Source organism: Branchiostoma belcheri, unplaced genomic scaffold, assembly GCF_001625305.1.
Source record: "Branchiostoma belcheri isolate BF01 breed outbred unplaced genomic scaffold, Haploidv18h27 scaffold4, whole genome shotgun sequence".
Classification (NCBI taxonomy): Eukaryota; Metazoa; Chordata; class Leptocardii; order Amphioxiformes; family Branchiostomatidae; genus Branchiostoma; species Branchiostoma belcheri.
Genome location: NW_017804020.1, coordinates 7,064,798 through 7,077,714, shown reverse-complemented (window position 1 = coordinate 7,077,714; position 12,917 = coordinate 7,064,798). Strand labels below are relative to the sequence as shown.

General features: G+C 47.3%; 1 protein-coding gene across 1 annotated transcript in view; it reads right to left on the bottom strand.

The window, feature by feature from the left end:
- The window catches only part of LOC109477089, a 185,930-nt gene that overhangs the window by 116,728 nt on the left and 56,285 nt on the right, over positions 1-12,917 (bottom strand). Inside the window, 2 exon segments of the mRNA XM_019778129.1 lie at positions 224-347; positions 10,467-10,468. Coding sequence (XP_019633688.1) covers positions 224-347; positions 10,467-10,468 — 126 coding nt within the window.

Sequence of the window (12,917 nt, the reverse complement as noted above, 5' to 3'; positions counted from 1 at the left end):
AATATATATATATATATATATATATATATATATATATGAAGTGATATAGATCTAAGTTCTAATGGCTACTTCTCTCTTTTTCAAACATTTTGAAATATACTTACACACTTCATTGATGACGTCTATGTTTGTACATGATATGATATATTTAAAAATGTCTTCTTTTGATAATGTTTTACATTTCTTGTCGAGGATAATATAAAAAATGTAGTTCTTCACTTACCGAAGCACTGGTGTTGCATTCAGAGTAGGAGCCGTCGTCACCTACTGCCGTGACGGCGATGGTTACGGCATAATCTTCGTCTGGGTCACCGATTGGAAACAGGTATGGTCCCGCCATGGCGGAACTTTGTTTGGACAGCAAAGACACTGTGCTGAAGCTGTATTTTGGGTTCTTGTCCACCAGGCCTGTTTCGTTCTCCGGAATGCTGACTGAGATGTTGAAACCTGTTTCAGCTGCGAATCCTGTTGTGAAGAGTGGGACATGTAATGTGAGACCGAACCTAGAATATGCCGCGACAGTGTGGGGTCCATATACAAGGAAAGACAAAGGCAAACTAATTAACTTGAATGGGTACAGAATCAAGCTGCAAGATTCTTTACGAATAACTATGAAAGGGGAGCTAGTGTAACGGAAATGAAAAGAACCCTACAGTGGGAGTCACTGGAAGACAGATGAAAAATGTCCAGACTGTGCATGATGTACAAAGTGACTAATAAACTAGTGGACGTACCAACCACTAAATATCTGATACCAGCCCGGAAACATGCCTTCAAATATCAGAGTTATCAACCAATAATTGAGGTGTTCAAAAACTCGTATTTTCGTAGAACTATTGTAGAGTGGAACTCGTTGCGACCAAGCACAGTTGGGGCATAATCACTAAAAAAGCTTTTAACAACTCATAATAGTCATATTCCGTGCCACTATAGCCAAGCCAGATTTCAAGAACAGGTTTTCCTCATAAATACTTTTTGAGGATTCCCCTATGCTTTTTATAATTTTAGTCCATTGAATATCCATACAATCAAAGTGTTCAAACTAAACTAAAACAAGACTGGCAATGAAAACGTACATTGCCATCGCGACGGTGGTTGCTGTTAGGGTTATTGTTTGCATGGCACTGCCATCATTTCATGATTTTGAGGAAGACTTGGTACCCGTTAAGTCTAGACAGATACAGTGCACTCCTCCCCTGAGTGTATAGTGAACGAGCCCCGGGGTCACAGAAAGGTTACTATCCACACTGCACAATCATTGGATCATCCTGCATGAGTTATGGGGCAGTGCCGAAGTCGCGCGGTGTGAACCGAGTCCCCGCAGGTGAGCAGTTTCACTGGATCTGGGTGGGTGGGTGGGTCAAAAAAATGAAGGGAAATGCCTTTCCTCTTAAAGCTTCCCCCATCCACCCTCCTGCCTCAACTGCCGGGTCGGTCCCACCTTGCTTCTTCGGGGTTGCGGATGTCTCCGAATGAAAGGGCAGAATGGAGTGCGCGCGCGCCTTATAAGGGGTTGATTGGTGACGTCATTTCGGATGACCAATCACAGTGCAGTGAAGATAGGTTACTATCCACACTGCACAATCATTGGATCATCCTGCATGAGTTATGGGGCAGTGCCTACGTCGCGCCATCATTTGCGTTTGTCCCCGTAGTTAGCGTAGGGAGTTCCCCTTTACGCTAACTCCTGGAGGCGCGCCCTTCTTCCTTACTAAACCAAGCTTTCGCTAGAAAGCCTACCCCTTACTTCATCTCAATACTTTCGACTGAAAGTATACCCCACTCTCATTATCCCCAAAACTTCGTTCGAAGATATATCCCCTCTCTCATCTCCCCCCACTCCTATTCCCCGTTTTTCTGGCTCTTGCATGTGTGACTGTTTACCGTTCATACTATCGAGCCCATAGTGGAAAGAAGAGACAGAGGCAGAACCGTAGCAAACAAGAGGACGTTTATTAGGTCACCCGTTCCCTCTTAATTACTTGCCCGATCTCGAGACCCCGTTGTTATATAACATACAGGAAAGAAACAATCGTCCTTCGTCTAGCTCGCTTGTCCCTTCGCCTACCATATCCGACGTCTTCTTCAGATGGGGTTACTCTAAAAGGTTTTGTTTATTCCCAGTAGCACGTTATTTCTTTCCTACATTTTTACGGGCTGCTTTACCTCTTCCGCCGCTAGTCTCGATGTTGCCTCCCCAAGCTTCATTACCCTACCCAGTCCATGTAGTAGGCTGCCGTCCATTTTGTGCATCACCCCACATGATCCACCACTTCTTACTCAGATGCTCCCACCATGTGGAGAGCAATCGCGCAAACTGCCCTACATCCATGACATGTTTCTCCTTGATCGACGCCTAACTTCTGCAGATGTCTACGGACGAATTATTCATTGTTGCCGTGGAGGGTTGCTCCGGTAACACCGAGCCGTCGCCAACGCTGGCTCGAAAGAGATAGCCCCCTCCAACTCTGTGGACAGGTATTTGGCGATTGCCATTGACCACCTTTTCTGACATGGATTATGCCGACGATGTGGCACTTCTCGCTGAACTATTCGAAGCCCTTGTGAGCACACTCGAGATCTTCTCTGTAGAGAGCCAGGGTTTGGGTCTTGAGGTCAGTTGGCTGAAGACAAAGCTCCAGTCGCTCAGTGACTTCTTGGACCAACCAGTATGCCCTGCCACCAGAAGAGAGTCGGTCGAGGTTGTTCAGTGCTTCACCTACCTTGGTAGTCTCATCACATCAGACTGTAAATCTGACCAAGATGTTAAGCGCAGGTTGGGAATAGCTTCAGCAGCCTTTGCAAATCTCAGTCGTGTGTGGCGTTTCCAAACACCTGGCTAGAACAACCAAGTTAAGGACGTACAACACTCTGGTCCTGTCTGTTCTTCTGTATGGCGCAGAGTCATGGACTATTACAAAGTCACTTGCTCAGAAACTGGATGCTTTTGATTCACAGTGTCTGAGAAAGATAGAGGGTATCTGCTGGCACGACTTCATTTCCAATGAAACAGTCCGTCTTAGGACAGACCAGCCACTTGTAACACGCAGGATCGTCAAGCAGCAGATGACCTTCTTGGGGCATGCCTCTCGAGCTGTTCCTACCCAGGACGTCATCAAACTGTTGACCTCACAACCTAACCCAACCTGGAGACGTCCAAGGGGCCGCCCTAGGGCAAGATGGGAAGACCAGCTCTTCCCCACACTTGGGGAGCTGGGTGTCAGAGACGACTGGAGGGTCTGGGCCGAGAACAGATCATCTTGGCGGGACCTTTGCGGGACTGTAGCCGCTATGCGTCAGACCATGACGCCTGCGGAGGATTGATTGATTGACCAGCCGATTGCCTCTCCTGGGCCCACGGAGCTGTCACCTGTCTTCTCTAAGACGAACCATTGTGCCGGCCATCTCGCAAGGTTTTCCCCCACACATGGTTCATTACCAGTGCGCCTTACGGTAATCTTGACACCTCTGCTGTTCTGGTCCCCAAGAGGTCAGCCAAGCGGTCACCCGAGAAAAAGGTCACCTTGAAGATGACTTAATCCCTGTCATTGTGAACATCCTTGTCGCCGATTTTCCGGAAGTTATTTTCTCTGGGATGGCTTCGCAAACCTGTGCTACTTTGTTGCGGAGTCGATCGCTGTCTCAACTGCTCCGCTGTCACTGACGCCGGGTATTGCTTAACCACCTTCCCCCTTGCCGGGTTCCCATCTTCCAATCGCTGTCCCATTCGCTCCCCCTACCCAAGTCGTTGAGAATTGCTAAGCTTGCCCACATATGTGTTAACCGTTTTAAACACTAGCCCACACGTGACACGGGCATTTACACTCCTCTTTGCCGGCCCCTCGACCTGCCTCGTGGACTTTCGTCTTCCCTTTCTAGCCTTTCCCGATAAAGAACTTGACAACGTCTACCGGAGCTACCGTGTCAAGGGTCTTAAGTGGGATTAAGGTTCTGAGGAAGTTCTTTAACAAGTCGCTTAAAGCCGACTTTGCTTGATATAGGCGGAGTGTTCTTGTTCTCCCAGGAGTTCTTACAACCTGCTATCGACAGCGGCGTGATCCCTCTGCGCCCCTAAGCATTAACGCCGGTGCCTCCTGAACTTATGTCATTCCACCTCGCTGGCAGAAATTGAAATCCAATTGCAAATCATTAGGGTAGCCGCACCCTACCCGTTTTACTACCGGGAGCCATAACCTTGGGACCCCGCTGAACCCCGAGCAACCTGGGGTGCTAGTGAATTCCTCGCCTTGACTATTGTAGGGAAAAATTGTCGACTGAGGTTGGAGGTCTGCAACCGCCCCTGTTTGGGAGTTGAGCTTTAATTCTATCGGCGGTTCCCTTGGAGTTTCTGCCACGGTCCGAAACCCAGACGGACAGGCCGGTTAACTGTCTCATTCGCTTGCTGGTCTAGTTAGTTGCCTGAGTTATCCCTTACATTTCTGTCTTATCGGTCTCCGCAAGGAGAATCGGCCCTAGTTCGTGCTCCGTTGGCCGTACCTGCCAACCACCACTTCTCCTCGGTGAGTATAGCACTGGTTAACCCGCACATGCTACCCGCACCCTTTCCACAATTTGTTACCAGTAGCCCTTGGGGAACCTGTCCGGTACCACCATCATCACCCTCGCCTTCTGTTGCATCACAAAATTTACTAGAGCTGTTAGAAGGCTGAAGGGAGGGAACGCGAAATAGTTTCGACCCGACGGTCCTGTGCAAATACATTGACCCCTTCAGAGTACGGAGTTGGGTACGGACTGAGGAGACGTAGATTCCGACCGTCCCTTGCTGACTGTACGCTGGACGGTAACCCTATGAGGTCCGTGTCTTAACTCCGCATCGATCCGTTGGAAGACCTTTCTATGCAACAACACATCTGACGCCTTGGTAAGGCGGGACGGGGCATCCGCTTCGTTGACTGTCGACGGCGTGAATTAACTCACCATTTAAACTGACCACCGTCTCCTACAGTCTGCGCACCGCCCTTGATAGTTAGAGGCTTTCCCCCCTTGGTTGTTCCCGGCGGAGATTACATTCGTGTTGTCCACATGGGCGTCTACTACGGCGGCCTGGCAGCATTTCCCAGCGTTCCGTAGGCTTCTACCCTCTTACTATGCGCTCGCTCTTCCATGAACATAAGCACCTGCCTGAGAGCTTCAGCTTCTTTGACCTTTCTGTTATTGCCCTGTCCAGTAATCTCCGAACTGCACCCTGCCTTCCTTCGTCGCGGCCGAACCGCGCCATTTAAACCCTGATACGTCCGAATGTAACTCTATGGACTCATGCTTTTCCGTCCTCTAAGGGACGTGCCCTTCCCACTGGTCTACGAATCTCCAGTGCTGTATTTCTTCTCTTACGCTACCCGCAATCCGGACCCCTGTGCCTTTTTACTTGCCAATCTGATGGCTTGAAACATCTCCGTACACTATAGTATCGCCGCCGGCACGGCTAGACCAAAGGAGACCGGATTCCCTGTCAATTTTGCCACTTCACAACGGGCATGCTTTGCTCATTCAACACACCCTCTCGCAGGGCGGCGAACAAAATCTTCTTCGTACTGGTAGCCTGAAGGTCAAGCGGACTGAGTCTGCCTCCATAACCAGGAACTCCAGGCACTGCGCCGGGTACAGCTGCGATTTAGATATTCCTAAGAAATATCCCAAGACTACCACGACACTACACATGATAAACATACTGCCTGTGCGGCCTCATAGCCTGCATCCTCTCCTTACTTCCTCTGCCTTTGTCCCGCGGTTTGCAATTGACCTGTTACCTGTGTCGGTTTTCATGGTTGCATGCACAGCAAATCGGATGGCTACCCGTACGTCCTTCCTTACTTCGTGTTTACCAGCCCCCGTAACCTTCGGGCTACTATATTACTTTCCCTTATGAGTTGCCTATGCCGCGCCCCCTCGCCGACTTTGGCGTATGGGCACTATGCGACCTCCTTGTGCTGCGCCCCCTGGCGAAGTTGTTGTGCAGCCCCATGCGATGCTTGTACTACGCCCCCTGGCGACTTTACTGTATGGCACTCTGAGTCGTTTGTGCTACACCCTCAGCTGACCTGCTGTATGGGGCTGTGATGGGTCTCATTGTCTAATTCAACGCGTTCGACCCTCCAGCCGGGAGAGAGGGTACAGAAAAATTGTCTTCGCCCCAAGTGCTCATCTATTCAACGCCATTCTAACATGATTACCACTATAGGCAGTTCGGATGCTATGTGTGGTCATCAGTAAGATAATAGCCAACACTATTTGGATTGCGCTGAATACATTTCAAGACAAGAAAGAGTACCGCATCACCACTTTATTCAGAAGAGACATTCTCACCGGCTCGCCTACATAGTTTTCCTGCATCATAGACAGCCATAATCAAGTCGCTTGACCTCCCCTTGTTGTATACAAAGTATCTCCAAATATAAATTCTGACCAATTTAATCCGATGCGCTAGGCTTGCCTTCCTTACAATCTCTGCCAACGTGGCCTACTTTATGGCACCTAAAGCATTCATCACCCGGCCTCGAGTTGGCCTGTCGTCCTTGCCTTTAAAAGCTATTACCATAAGTGTTGGCTCTAGAGGCTTTACTCTTAGTTCCGCCAGCCCTGGGCATCTGGCCGTGGTACTCTTTACAAACTGAGCTATAACCTTATCCGGCCGTTTGACTAGGCCGCTCCCGAAATGGCTCTCTCTGCTTGCCGGGGCTACCAGCCCCTCCCCGAGGGCCAGGGCCCGGTGGGTCGAAGGCCTCCACTGGTCGCCCTGCGTATCGCACCAGTTCCTCCCTGATATCCGTGGTACGCTCCTGCTTCATGGCGCCGAACTGCTTCTTCAGCTCTTGGACCACATGTAAGGGTGTTGCCATAACCCGCATAAACGACACAAGTCCAATTAACGTGTGCCATACACATGCAAATTGCAACCTCAAACGCTCCCGCTCACACACTGCACGTGTAAGCAACTTCTCATGAAGCGTTTCCGAGCCAATGTACTTTTATACCGACCGCTTCGTACGCCCCAGGCGTACAACGATCCGTACATCTCGGCTCCGCGTGCCCTTCACGCTCACCACGCGGTACCCCAGCGTTCACCTATTGAACGCCTTACCGCTTGTAACACATTACAGGGCGCCTCGCCCTACACGTGAGCTACACGATGGATAAAACCATCCGCACACCCGGTGTGCTCGTAGCTCACCACGGGAGTAATACCACTTTGTAACACATTACAGGGCGCCTCGCCCTAAACGTGAGCTACACGATGGATAAAACCATCCGCACACCCGGTGTACTCGTAGCTCACCACGGGAGTAATTAGGTATCCACGCTAGGAAACCACACCTGCGCCTCCACGGTGGGAATGTGCGCCCTGCGCAATCAAGTCTGCACGTGCGCCATTCCCCCTACATTACAAAATTTGCGTACAAATCCGACCGAGGTTCTTCATACTGACTAAGGCGATGTACGAAATCAAAACAAATGCTACCAACACGAGCAACGTACCTTTACGAAGCTCACACACGAGATAAAACAGTCAAATACGTGGTAGCAACCAAAAGCCATCCTTCAAATTCCGCAAATGCAGAAAATTCTACTGCAAGGACTGTGCCCTTACCGCCCGCGCCGCCTGGGGCTGCTCTAGCGCCGGCCCCGGCTGCGGGTGCGCTGGAGCCTGTGCCACGCTTGCTCCTGCCGAGCGGCCCGCTGTCCCTGCGGTGCATCTTGTTGTCCCTGCGGTGCATCTTGTTGTCCCTGCGGTGCATCTTGTTGTCCCTGTGGTGCATCTTGTTGTCCCTGCGGTGTATCCTGTTGTCCCCGCGGCGCATCTTGTTGTCCCTGCGGTGCATCCTGTTGTCCCTGCGGTGCATCCTGTTGTCTCTGTGGTGCGACGTTGTTCTGCGGGTCTGGCGGCTGAATGTGTTCCACTCCTCCCTGCTCGGGTTGGCGTTGTTGTCCACCCCTCCTCGGCACGGAGGTTCCAGAAGCGCTCGGTTACTGAGACATGTTGTCTGACAATGACATAAATATAACACGTCAGAACTTGGACTCTCAACTAAGTCCCCCAAGCCAAGCAAGAGTCCGCCACGCGAGGTAGTTAGGCCAGGTCGTGGACGCTTCAGGAAACTTAACTTGAGCTTTCCTCCCCGTTGCAAACATAACAAGCCATACCACCCCACACAATCCCGCAAATGAGAAAACAAGCATTCACATGTAAATGCAGGGTCTCAGGTGCGTAAACCGCCTCTGAACAGTAAAATCAAATGGAGAAAGCAAGGCGCAAACAAACGCCCAAAAAGTACTTGTAAAACCCGTCCTAAACGGGAAATCTTTACCACCGCCACACCCAAACCTTTTGGAGGCGACTTGGTCGTGCTCCGAACTCAGTCCGCGTACACGTGGCTGGGCTACTGCTAGCCGAAGAGACTGCCTCTCTGGCAAAACTGGCGATGCTGGCGTGGCGGTGTCTCCGAATGAAAGGGCAGAATGGAGTGCGCGCGCGCCTTATAAGGGGTTGATTGGTGACGTCATTTCGGATGACCAATCACAGTGCAGTGAAGATAGTAGGGCCAAGCTGGGCAGAAAGGTCTTCCCAAGGTTTCCAGGAATGTGGGCATAAATGTGGGTCAGAGACATGCCTGTTTACATTCCATTGCTGTGGACAAAATGTCTGACGTGTACAATTCCTAGAATTCTTGCAAACTGCACACAATACTGTACCATTAGGCTCCTCCCTGAGACATCGCAAAAAAAAACTAAAGTTCTCACCTGCTGTTGGAATGGCGGAGCACGTCATGTTGTATTTGGGACTTGTAAGAACGTGGTACTCTGCAAAACTTCCAATAGATCCATTCACTGGTTGACCGTTGATACGGAATCTATACTTCTTACCAAACTCTAGACTGTACTTGGCTACCCATAGGGTCCTCTGGTTGACACCTGAAAACAGAATTTGGAGGATAAAGGATATAATTTAATGCATTATTCTGATATTGCTTCAGATATTACAAGATACATCGTCATTTATGAAGTTTGAAAGTTGCAACCACCATTTGTTTTTGTTTAGGATTTGATTATATCCTCTCGGAACCTCAATACTGATGCGAGCGTGCAAGTAAGAAAAGTTTGGCAAAGAGTTGCCTTCATTAGGAAATCTATGTGGTCATGAAGGTTGAACAAATGACAGAGAGGATGGTTTGGTGAATAACATACTCTTCATTTTCAGTTCTTCTTTTCCTTTGCATTTGAATTTTGGCATTCTACGAGATTAGTATCGTTTTCCAACATTTTTGCTTTCAATTTACGGTTTATATTTGCTCACTTTCCAACTGCTTTGTATGATTTTCTATATAGTCGAAACGGATGAAAATTTCTGAGCGCGGATGTCATCCATATAATTAAATCAACATGGGCTTACCTTGAATATCAACAACACGGCAACAGATTGCGCAATTGCTACGAGAACACCTGTTCTAACATCACGAAGACACGCGGCCTGCCACGTGAATATCACGAGGTAGTCACGTGGCATGCCAAGAAACGTACAATTTGAACAAATGGTCTAGTAGTACTATAAATAGTAATCACGCGGGAGTCACATGAGTGCTTCCCTTCGCATTATGTCATACCTGGGCGGCGATAACGTTCAATACTGGTGGCCCGGCCCGTGTGATAACTAGCCGTATCACAAGGGACACCAAATTTTGGCACATTTTGCGTTCACGTTGAAATCTGTGAATAGTTTCATCAGGTTGGTAAGTCACTGAGTAAAGAGACTCTTTCTACACATCCAAGTCTTTTATTCAGCCGACGTTTCGGTGACTGCCTGTCACCTTCCTCAGGGCAATTCTGACTGCTTCACATTGCACTGCAGCACAGGTGTCGCTGCTATAGATGCATTCCCAAATGTTCAATATTTACATGAAAAAAATATATCTACACATCTGCGTTGTTATAGGGAACTGTATCTACAATGTGGTTGTACATAATAGGTGACAGAAGGTCACCGAAACGTCGGCTGAAGAAAAGACTTGGTTGTAATGTGTAGAAGAAAGTGTCTCAGTCTTTACTCAATGAAGAGTCCCCATGTACTACATGTACATGCGTCACACAGATATGAATGATTATCATGAAAGTTCATCTGTGTTGGTAATTACATGTTTAAAGTTAAAACTTTTGTTCCAACCCAAAAAAATACTCTCACGTAGAGCTTTCGACCAGTCACTCTGGTCTTCCTCAGAAGACTGACCCAGTGAAGCTTGTCACGTGGCTTCTTTGAAGTATGACGTCAACACTGGGTCAAAGGTATCTGGTAGACGATGTCGAGCCCCGTCGCGGTTCAATGTAGGGTGATGGGCCCTGATGTATATGGCTTCCTTCACCCCTCTCAAGAAATAGTCTTGTTCAGTGTCTAAAATCCTTACAGTGTCCAGTGAAACAAAATGTCCGGGTGACTCTATGTGGATGTGTTGAGACACCTCTGAACTGGCAGAGCTAGGCCGTGTATGTTGACGTCAGTGATGCCGACCCAGTGTTGACGTCACACTTCAAAGAAGCCACGTGACAAGCTTCACTGGGTCAGTCTACTGAGGAAGACCAGAGTGACTGGTCGAAAGCTCTAGGTGAGAATTTTTTTTGTGTTGGAACAAAAGTTTTAACTTTAAACAGATATGAATGATAACAATGTACACCCTACCGTTGTTCGACTTATCAGCCCAATTCCGTATCTCCATGACTTCACCGGTATCTATATCCTCTTCGTACAGTTGCCAGCTGAACGTCATCTTGTAATTTTTGCGTAGACCACAGCTCGTACAATTTGCTACTAATTTGATGTCCTTGGTTGGATTGACGAAGGCCAGACAGTTGCTAACACATCTGTGAATAATAAGAAGAAATTAAATCAGCAAGAGGTCTGATACTCATAACCAACCACCATTATGACAGCAAGTAGATAATATTCATGATAACCATTTGATCACACATACTGTGCGTATGTGGCATCAAAATGAACAACTGAGGTCAGTTCAGTATTGTGATAAATACATGTACTGGATTACTTGTTTGTATGAATGAAATTCATATATTTTGTGTATCCGTGTACTACCAATTTGGCAAACATATACACTGGTTGTCTTATAATTTTATCACGCATTTTGAAAATAAAAATGCTGCTCCTGGCAAAGTATGGTATTTAAATGTTGTTCAAGCATATTATGCCATCTAGGAACTACCATGTAAATTTAAAAACTATGTAAATTTGCCTACGAATGTTTTACAAGGAGAGAAGAGACCTTGTAGATATTGAGGTATTAATGTAGTGTTCCTTTCTCATGCCCTTATAACTCAGTTATATCTAGCCTAGTACATCATCATCATCATCAATCATCCTCCGAAGAGGTGGAGCATACAAAGTTAGATCTCCAGAACTTTCTGTCCTTCATCGCGGAGATAAGTTCCAGGCCCTGCAAGCCTGTTTCAGTTTCTATAAGTTTCTTAAGTGTTACGTTTGGCCGTCCAACTCTTCTTTTAGTATAGTGTCAGGGTTCCAGAGTAGAAGCCTACTGGCTGGTTCTTCACTACGTACAACATGACCGGCCAAGCTTAGTCGTCGACATTTGACTACTGTAGTTACATTTGGTAACGAACCGTATAACTGTTCATTAGTAGTATGTTTCCACCATGGTGTGTTGAAAACTACTCACAGCATCTTCGTGTATGTTCCGTTTTGTTTTCTAGAATGTGACATATTCATAATCCATACAAAAGAATTTTTGTATTCTGACCCATACAAAAGAATTTTTTCAATACATGCCTTAAACACTTTGATCTTAGGCATGAACTAGGGCATGAACATGCAATAAAGTTGTCATTATCATACTATTATACTCCTAGCGTACTTAATGGAGAAAGTTGGTAAGGGTCCACCGTCAACTATGTAGAGCTCTTGTTGAAATTCAACTGTCTGTCCAATGACAGTTCCCGTGACTTTGATGACGTACGGCACTCCTGTCGCCATCGTTGATTGGTCAAGGCGAATGGAACTTCCGGTGGCTCGGGAAAGATTGCCAAAATTGACGTCACGACAAGCTCCTGTGTAGACATTTATGTTGTTGTTATCCACATATGAGACATTGTAGGCAGCCGCTGGAGTGGCATCAGGGTCGAACGTTCCGTTGGAGTCCTTTTGGCGGCAATGCCAAGCGAATGTTGCCCCGGCCTGGTAAGAACTCGGGTCGAGAGTACTGTTGAAAAGTACTGCCGCCTCAGCCGTCCCTACCACCCTCAGATGACCACCGGAGATCTCAACGGTGATGTAAGGATCTGGGGAAAAAGAGAAGAGCATGGAAATTAGTACTGTAATTCACTTTATGTTCACGGTGTGAGAAACATGGACATGTTCACGGAACTATATAAATAGAAACCTTATTTGCAAAATCATGCCCGAAGGCTAATTGCTTGTACAATCAAGTATAATACTCATTGCAATACAGTAATAGGAGACAGGTAACAATCTGTCTGAAAAAACTTCTACTTCTACTACTACGCTAGCTATTATGGGGTTCGACTTCTTCTTTGAATTGAAGGCAGTGGATAATGAATAGTCCCACATTCTGCATAATTAGTGGGTTTTGTTGATATATATTCACTGTGGCGACAGGTGCAGGAAGAAGGAATTGCAGCAAGTATTTGTTTACTTTAATGATAAGTTCACGGTACAGAAGTGACGGTGAAAACAGTGAACATAACAGTACAGTGAAAAGATCAGGAATTACAGATCACGAGCCACCGAACTCAAAATTAAGAATTCATAATTAAGTCCAGAAAGGAACGATGTATTTTCATTATTTTTGGTATGTTGGTTTGTTGGTATTTTATTTGGTTTGGTTTGTAGCAGAGAGAGAGAGAGAAAGAGAGAGAGGGGGAGG